The sequence below is a fragment of the Clarias gariepinus genome, chromosome 25 (assembly GCF_024256425.1).
Source record: "Clarias gariepinus isolate MV-2021 ecotype Netherlands chromosome 25, CGAR_prim_01v2, whole genome shotgun sequence".
NCBI classification, from domain to species: domain Eukaryota; kingdom Metazoa; phylum Chordata; class Actinopteri; order Siluriformes; family Clariidae; genus Clarias; species Clarias gariepinus.
In genome coordinates this window covers 19867590-19876328 of record NC_071124.1, presented here as the reverse complement: position 1 = coordinate 19876328, position 8739 = coordinate 19867590, and the positions used below count along the sequence as shown (strand labels likewise).

At 43.5% G+C, this 8739-nt stretch overlaps 1 protein-coding gene across 2 annotated transcripts; it reads right to left on the bottom strand.

Moving 5' to 3' along the window:
- Positions 1-364: 364 nt before the first annotated feature.
- On the bottom strand, positions 365-8502 carry si:ch211-178n15.1 (uncharacterized). Of its 2 annotated transcripts, none has more exons than XR_008356358.1 (3): positions 6692-8501; positions 4716-5432; positions 365-1024 (listed from the first exon to the last, which is right to left on the bottom strand). XR_008356358.1 is itself a non-coding variant. In XM_053486905.1 (3 exons), exons 1-2 carry the CDS (start codon positions 7703-7705, stop codon positions 4866-4868), a joined length of 1581 nt encoding a protein of 526 aa, XP_053342880.1. In that variant the 5' UTR covers positions 7706-8502; the 3' UTR covers positions 365-1024; positions 4864-4865. The 2 variants fall into 2 exon arrangements, 1 of the variants encoding a protein (XP_053342880.1); XM_053486905.1 differs by having other exon boundaries at positions 4864-5432; positions 6692-8502.
- Between the last annotated feature and the right edge of the window lie 237 nt (positions 8503-8739).

Sequence of the window (8739 nt, the reverse complement as noted above, 5' to 3'; positions counted from 1 at the left end):
GCTTCATCCTGTATATAGGGACGCATGGGCCTGGAGCCTAGCCTATGTATCACATTAATTATGGCATACTGTACTTGGTGGTATGAGAATTGCTATTACCGTAAAAAAAAAAAAAAAAAAAAAAGCATGATAGGAAAGAAAATCCCCTTAAGGAAAAGTAATGATTCTCATCCAAGACTTAAATAAACATAGACACAGACACTGTCAAGACCGGAGACACTGTGCAAATATTCTGTAGAAGCCTTACTTCGTGTTAAATAAGTGGCACAAAACAGCAAAATATTTAAGGTTGGTACAATTTAACACACTGTATGAATTGTGCTTGTAGGTGGATTTGAAATGATGACATCACTTTTTCAGAATGTTTTTGAAAGGAGAAAAAAATCTCCTTTTTTATTTCCTGTTTTCCTCATAAAAGTTCAGGGACACTTTTATGGCCTGTAGCGCCCTCTTCTGGACAGCATATATAAATACAAAACTAAATGCCTTACACTGGCTTTTAATAACTCATGAAGTATTTGCAATATAATGTGTACAGACTGATGCAGAGACACAGGTTGAATATAATCTTCAAGTTCTACACTGTAGGGGTTTTTTTTCTCTTAAACATTAAACCATTAATAAAAAGTAATAAATCACTTTCGCTTTTCTTTGGTCTTCTGAACAGTCCGCCCACAAGCTGCGAATCCCAGGCGAGCTTTGGGAAAATGTTTGCATAATATTTGGGATTCTAGCCTTTTTTCTTTTTTTTTTAATCCAGTTTAGGAGCAGCTTATTCCTCTGTAGTGCTACCTCTTTAAAAGGGCAAAAAGTCTGAGGCTGGTTCACAGGTAGGGCAAAAAGGGCAGCATGTTTGGGGGGGTGAAGTGCAGTCAGGTGTGGGAGATAGAGAGAGACACACAGAGAGAGAGAGAGAAACAGAGAGAAGGACAGGCCATTTCTAGTGCTTTCCATGGGAAATACTCTCGGTTCTAGTGACATGTCCTTGCACTGCCTTTGGATCAATCTCTTCTTTTTGGCATTCCTGCAATAAAACCAAGAAAGACATTTAGAAGAAGTTGCAATAGCACAAAAAACAGCAAGGATGTCTATGCATTATTCAATACGCACTCACTCACTCACTCACTCACACACTCACGCACTTCATCGTCTGTACTGCTTTATCCCTTATACAGGGTCGCGGATGTCCTGGAGTCTATCCCAGGAGAGTTTCGGCACAAGGCAGGACGCATGTCAATCCATACACGAATATTCACATACTTTGGTTCATTTTTGAGAACACCAATTAGCCTAATCGGCATGTCTTCGGACTGTGGGAGGAAACCGGAGTACCCGGAGTGAACCCACGAAGTACAGGGAGAACATGCAAACTCTACGCACACAAACCCGAGGCGGGAATTGAACCGGGAACCTGAAGGTACAAGTGACCTGAAGGTGCTCAATAATTAGGGCAAAAAAAGTAGTACAGTACTAAACCCAGTTTCTTTGTACAGCTGTTTTGCAAGAATGATCTGAAACCTATAACCTATTACATAAAATCTAAGCAGGACAAACCCGAGATTGGAGCGAGATGTACAGTAAACGCAAAGTTTGTGGCATGCAAATGAATATATTCAAAGCAGCCGATGCAAATCTGATTTCATTTTGACTTCTTTCGCTACCGAAACGATAACGCATAGGATGTGACTACTATTAAGATCTCAATTGGACCGCAACGTTTTTTTCTGAATGTGGTCCTAAGTGCACGTTCAGCCGTAGAGGCCTATCAACAAACTTAAGTGCTTCTTTTACTGCCTCATCCATTTCTACGTTTTTACTTTCTGGATTTGAGCAATAGCTCACATTACGGCCAAAAATTCTGCGGCGCTACAAAAATGCACGATGGCACTACACCAAGCCTGCTCTTGTTTTACACTGTGATTTAGGAGTGTGATTAATGTGCTCGGTGCTAGAGGACAGCAAGTTGATTAGGCAAGAGCTTTTCAGCGTTGCTTTTGCCGCGGTTTAAATGCAGCACTAGAGGTGCCAGATCATACACTTGGAACAGGTTAAGCTCCTTATAAAACGTCATCAATCAAAGATAAGTGTAAAAACAGATAGTCGTGCTAAGGTTGTCCTTTCGTTTTATTTTATTTTTTTAATAACAACCAAAAACTTTGTGCCTTTTGATTACAGACAGTATTCTGTCCTACTCTGTTTATCAGTGCTCATATTCTATATGTAGGTTATGTAGGACTGTGATGTTCTTGAGCTGTCGGTCTGTCTCGCAGGTATAAAAATTGGTCCTTACACTAACACTGTAACCATGGCAACCCTTCCATGCCAGACAGATGTAACTCTGAAAGCTACCTGGACACCTGCAGAACCTACAATAATTGATTGAAAAGACTAAGTCAGTGGCTCTCTCAGAATAGAAACTGAACAGAAAAGTGTGGTACAGGGCGTTCCGGTCTGACTAATGGTGCTAATGTAAGGTTGATTCAGGGTCCTTTTACAGCTTCATTTATATAGATATATAGAGGGAGAGAAACAGACAGACGAAGCTTGTCACACAATGCACAGTCTCTATGCTTCTCATGTTTGTAGATAGATTTCAGCTGGTACAGATGTGCATTCAGACTAGATTGGATAATCTTGCACGCCTGTTGCACCCAGTGCACTTCAGTCAGGCCTTTTATTTTGGTGACGCTAGACCTGAAAATAACCAAACGCATTCTGTCATCTGTTGAATCATTCTAAGCGTCTGCACATCTCGGTGAATCTGCAGCGAAAATAAGCGCATTACTATCAGGCCAAGGCTTTCTGAAAGACAGCATTTGTTACTCACATGCCACCCTGAAATAAAAAGCCATTTCGCTTTATTGCCTTTTAAGCTTTCATAAAAAATAAAAAAAATGAAAAAGTGTTTTCCTGGACTGGACTTTAATTACTTATGCTCGTTTTGATTGATATGGAAATTACACATCCTAATCTTTTTAATGGGTCACTCAGAGGCCAATGATAAAGCTAATTATATCGGGATTGCAGAAGGTTTTCTTGAGTCTCGGGATTGACACAAGTGCAATATTTGCTCTAAACTTTGCATCACACAGAGTTTTAACAAATCAGAAGCTTTTGAACGTTAACTCAGTAGACCATAATCAGGTCACGCTACCGGAGCACCATATGCCCAGACACTCGTAACCATGTAGACTTTATAGTCTGTGTGGGCTATATAGTAATACACACACACACACACACAGAGAGACACACACACACTAACACACTGGTCTCCTGTCAGACTGTGGGAAGTTAGATTGCATTTTAATGAATACCACCAGGAAATAATGAAACGTTCACTGCTGCGAAGCCAGACACTGGTGAGGCTTAAACACTCCAAACCAGCTTCTTTATCTGGTCGAGGGTCACCAGACACTCAATGTCCACTCTTAAAAAAAAAATTTTTAAAAAGCCTTATTAAACCATCTGCTGGGAAATGTAGACAAAGTATTTGTATAACTCATGTGAACCTCTCTGTTTTGTTTAGCTCATGCTTGCTCCATGTTGGCTTCCTGCTTTGGCTGTCGAGGCAAGTCATGTGTCTTCCCAGCTGTGGGCAAGTACGGTTTTGCAATGCAAATACTATACAAAGCCGCCTCGTTCAGCCCATCGCCGAGCCAGGTGGCGTCTAATCAAAACCAGACTGCCTCGAACATAGCTGGAGAGTTTAAAAAAACAGCCCGTGGTAGCACATTTCATCCACCAGAGGATGGCGAGCGACATTTGCCAAACCTCAACCATGGTTTTGAAAACATGGCAGGAGAAAAATCATCAGGCCCTTCCTGTACACACAGGTTCATTTCAAAAGTTTAAAGATTAAAACCAGAGTAAAACAAGATAAATGTTGAGCTTTTGGAACAACCATTTCCTTCCACTGCTAAGCTAAAGCACGCCAAATACTTTCCAAGCGATTGCACCGGTAGGTCATTACCTGATCCTCCAATTTAAACACGATCCATTTCCACATGTTCATCATACAGACCACTCAGTCATGTGACTCTCATCAACCACACTTAAACCAGGCCAGAACATTAGGATCGCTTTTCGAACTCGTGTTCTATACTCATAAATACTGTAAATAATCCATTGCTTTTAGAATGGTTCTCAAACACGCTTGATTGCATGCAGGATTGATGAATTATATGGAAACGCTGCATGCTCCAGGGCTCTCGCAGACCCAAGCTCTTTTACACACGCCTGAGTTGATTAGCTCTGATATACGGAGCACTCGCAGCCCCTGCCTCGAGCAAACAGGAAAACAACAACACTGAGAGAAACCTGAGAAAGTCCAGGGGCAAACAGATGGAAGGAATCGTTCATGACTCACATTAGAACCATGTTAGGAGGCAAATGTGTGTTTTGCGTTTTTTTTTCTCAAAGTGCAGAGTTTCGGTTTCTGTGCATATGATTCAGCTTCAGATACCTCCTCTGCTTCCCAGAATGAATGACTAAAAGAGAAGGAGTCTTGGTGATGTTGACGTTTTTTGTTCCTCTTTCCATATAAACTAAGTACCTTTAAAAACCAGTGTAGTGCTTTATGAGTAAATGCCACACGTCACAACGCGCATGCACATTTGTCCCTGAAGCAGTCAAGTACTATGGCAACTCGCTTACACAAATGCAAATACATATTCATAATGAGAGTTGACTTTTGAGAGCACCCATTGTCCACTCACCCTGTGTTACCTAACCATGTGGATGCTGAGGGGGGGGGGGGGGAAACATCCTATTTACGTTCTTTGTGTGTCTGTGTGTGTGGGTGGTTGTTGTCCTCATGAGTGCAATCAGAGCTCTAAACCAGTGGAACTTCCTTTGTCACCCCACCTTTACACCATGGTGGAGGTTAGCTGCTTCTGTTTTCCAGGGTAAGGAGGCGTCTTTGGGACATTTGAATCCTTCGAAGGTACTTTGACCAGTCCGTTGTGTGGGTACGGTGGAGGTCTCTGAGTTTTAGGCAAGGTAATCGGTGCTAGGGGGTATGGAGGGTCAGGATTCTGTGTATGATCTGTTCTGTTCCTAAGATGCTGGAGATCTTTGACTTTGGCTTTGGGAGGTCTGGCTCGCACACAGTCTCCATTGGCAGTGCTCCTTGTCTTTTGAATCTCCAGAGCAGACGTATGATTCATCCGGCTGCTGTCTACAGACTCAGCAGTCATCAGACCATGAATGCGGGAGGAAGGGTTCGAGTGAATCTTTGTAGCGGAAAGGGGAGCGGAAATCACAGCAGCACGTGCGCAGTCTCTTTGTGGTGATCTGTTTGTGTTATGGACAAGCGCCACGACTCCAATACGGTTGGCCTGGGGCGCGGGTTCCAGTGGCAGGCCATTTAATGGTCTTTGCTCCTCCTCTCCCAAGTCGATGTTGGAAGTCAGAACATCAATCTGTTGGACCACCTACAGAGACAAGTGCAGTCATTACGACATATTATATACAAATATGCCTTAAGGATTATACAGTGTAAACAAACATATTTGTGAAATGACTTTTTGTTCAAATCCATACAAGCTATATAGAAGAACACTGCTTGTTAAACTATGAATTTTATGGCTAATGCGCTCGTACATCAAGGCCATTTATATGAAAGGATTCTAAATAGCCATACCCTATATTTTCTTAACAAGGCCTCATTAAAGACATCATGTACCGTACCATTTCAACCCACCATGTCTCAGCAACTCTTTTTAATCTGATTCACCCAGCCACTTAACTGACGTTTAGAGAGCAACGAAAGGGCGTCTATTTAAATGTATCACCCAATCCTAAATAATTTATTTACTATTTCATCCCATGCAGTCCATTATTACTAATGCAAATCTAGAAAGACCATAGATATCTTTAGCTATTGATTTTTGCATTGCTTCCTTTTCTAATGTCCAGCCTGAGACCCTCTTAAAAGAGTAATTGTCCAATCTTCGAAAGTCAAATAAGACGTATACGTATACACTCGTATTTCCTTTAATTCCCTGTCCCAGATCTCGAATAGTGCATTACGACTACCTAACGATTTCCAGCACTTGTGCCCCCATACCAGGCAGCAAGCACAGGCTTTGATCTCATCTGCATCTGTGTATTTTATTTCCTGCTTGTTTGGGTTGAGCTCATGTTCTTTAGAGTTTAGTGGTAGCTTTTCTCTCTGTAGTTGTCACACTGGATGCATTACCAAGATGCCGTACAGAAAACTGACTTAAAAAAGCTGGAAATGCTAATTGAAGCTGTAATGATGGTCAGATTTCTACCTAACAGGGCCCCTTTTCACAAAGACGTGAAACAATGACTAGATTAATACTAACAATATAGATTGTGTCGTACGTTTACATTTATTTAAGTTATAATTTAGACTAGATGCAGTGTGAGCCAAGATCTGAATAAGGCCTTGCTTGGGATGCCAAATAATGTCTCTTTGGTGGTCGCTGCATTTGATCGTTCAATCTTCAGATCACTAGCCAAAAACTTTAACCCCTGTGCCACTTTTTTTATGCATCAAAAAGTATAGAAAGAAAAATCTGGTTGATAATCTAGGTGAAAACAATACCCATAAGAAACCTCTTGAGTTAACGGAACTAAACATGGTGCAAATTATTTTCTACGTTACTGACAACATGCATGTACTGTTCTATAAAAAAACTAAAGGTCTACTAAATTAACCTCTTACCTCTTTCATTTCCATTTGAACCTGTTTGAGACCACTGAGCACATCCTCTAACTCCGTCACCACTTGTTTGATCTGCTCGCGCACTGTTCCCTGGCTCTTCCTGTGGTTACTCTGGTTTCCCGTCACCTCTGACCTGTCTGCTTGAACCAGTTTGGTGTCTCCGCCATGGATTTGACTCACTGGCAGCCTAGAGCCTGATGTCTTGAAGACTGTAAATTTGCTCTGGGGAACCTCTGTTGAAAAAAACGCCTTAGCTCCATTACAGTGGTTCTTGATGGGACTGTCTGGTCCATTATTGTCCATATCGTGTCCATCGTCATGACCCTCAAAAGTAACATGTCTCTTTTCACAGTGTCCATTATATCCAGATTTATGTCTAGTGTCCCACTCTAGCTCCGGTAGATGCGCATTCTGGCGACAGTCCTCGCTTACGCGATCAAAGTGCTGCTTCTCTGACACATTCTGAGCTTCCCTGTAGTACCGCTGGCTCCTGACCTTTGCCAGCTTGGGGCCACCATTGAGGGGGCGTGGCAGTTCACGATAGTACCATTCCCTCCCACAGTCACTATGTCTGCCAAGCCTGTCTGGCACTCGCCTATCAGTGACCTCCTGCCCAGGCTGTGCCAGCGCTGATCTCTCAAATACACACGTAGATGGGGGAAGCCAGGGGTCCCATCTGGGTATCTGAACCCCCCTCCACAAATAGCATGGAGGGCTACACCTCTCAGATACAGGGTACGGACTCGGCCCCAAGAAGACCTGCCGTCTCTGCAGGTCATGAAAGTCATGGTTCCCCGTCCTGTCCTCAAGTGTTTCCAGATCAAGAGGAAAAGGCAGAGACAAGTCCTCCCTCCACACGTGCGACCTTAAACTGGGCTCCAGAGATGGGTACTGGAAATCACTGAGCTCCTGTCTGTGATGTGTTAACGCTGGTCCGTGTTGTAGGCAGCGGTGACAGTAGTCCTGGGCTGGATGGAGTGCACGTTCTCCTTTTGCCGCCTTCTCTGAGTGCATAGCAGTAGGAGATTAAAAGCCGCCCAGGCTGACGACTTACAAAACAACCAGTTACCTCCCCTCTGTTTCCCCACCCAGGCCATTCACTAAAGCTGTTTTTCTCATCTGCGTAGGTCTTTTTCTTTCCCTCCTCTACTGTCTTTCTCCACTTTTCCCCTTCTCTTCCTTATTCTCACATGTCGCTACTTTCAACTTCTCCTCTGCTACTTTCCTCTTTCTCTCCCTTTCAAGACTCACCTCCCCCTTCCTTCGTTTTTTTCTAACTTCCCCTAGTTTTCCCCCTTTTCTCTCTTTCTCTTTCCCGCTCAACCTCTCTCTCCTCAACTTCTGTCATTTCCCGTATGCAGTCAGTGCTCTTGCCCTCTCTGCAGCGGTGGGCCTCTTTCTCCCCCAACCTCCCCCCACCTTATTCTCTCACTCCATTGCAGCCTTTCCTGTACCTATCCTTCATTCTGTTTGCACTTTGTTGCTCATTCTGTCATTTCCTCCTTCTATCTCTCCCTTCCTTTCCTTCCATATCCTTAACCCTTCTCTGTTGACTGTGTAAAAAAAAAAAAAATGTACCCCCTCCCAAACTCTAACTCAGTGGTTCCCCGCCTCTGTTGAGTTTCTTCCTTCCTTTCCCTGTTCCTTTCTCTCTCTCTTTCTCAGAAAGTCAAAGTCCCAGCTCGTAAAGCCAGTGAGAGCATTTGCCTCTCCATGTGAGTCCCAATTGCTTCCTTAGATCTCCCACACTCCTGCTCTGTCTCCCAAGCCCGCCTGCCACTCGCCAATTAAACACAGCCAGGATTCCACACTGCCTGAGATGGGGAGGGGAGAAAGAGAAAAAGAGAGGAAGAGAGAGAGACATTGGGAGCGAAAGAGCGAGAGAGGGAAACAGGAGGTGGGGTTTCGAGCAGCGACGAAGCAGGCAGGATCTAACATGAGCGAGAGACGGAGAGATAGGGAAGGAGGGAGGGAGCGATGTTTGTGCGAAGGGGGATTGTCGAAATAACTCGTCCCCTTTATGAAGTCTCTTTCTATATGTGCTTGAC

Bases quoted from the DNA above. Each gene is read 5' to 3' on its own strand.
- si:ch211-178n15.1 (XM_053486905.1), bottom strand. From the start codon at position 7,705: ATGCACTCAGAGAAGGCGGCAAAAGGAGAACGTGCACTCCATCCAGCC. The intron at 5,433-6,691 runs GTAAGAGGTTAA...TTGTCTCTGTAG, and splicing joins TTCAAATGGAAATGAAAGAG to GTGGTCCAACAGATTGATGT.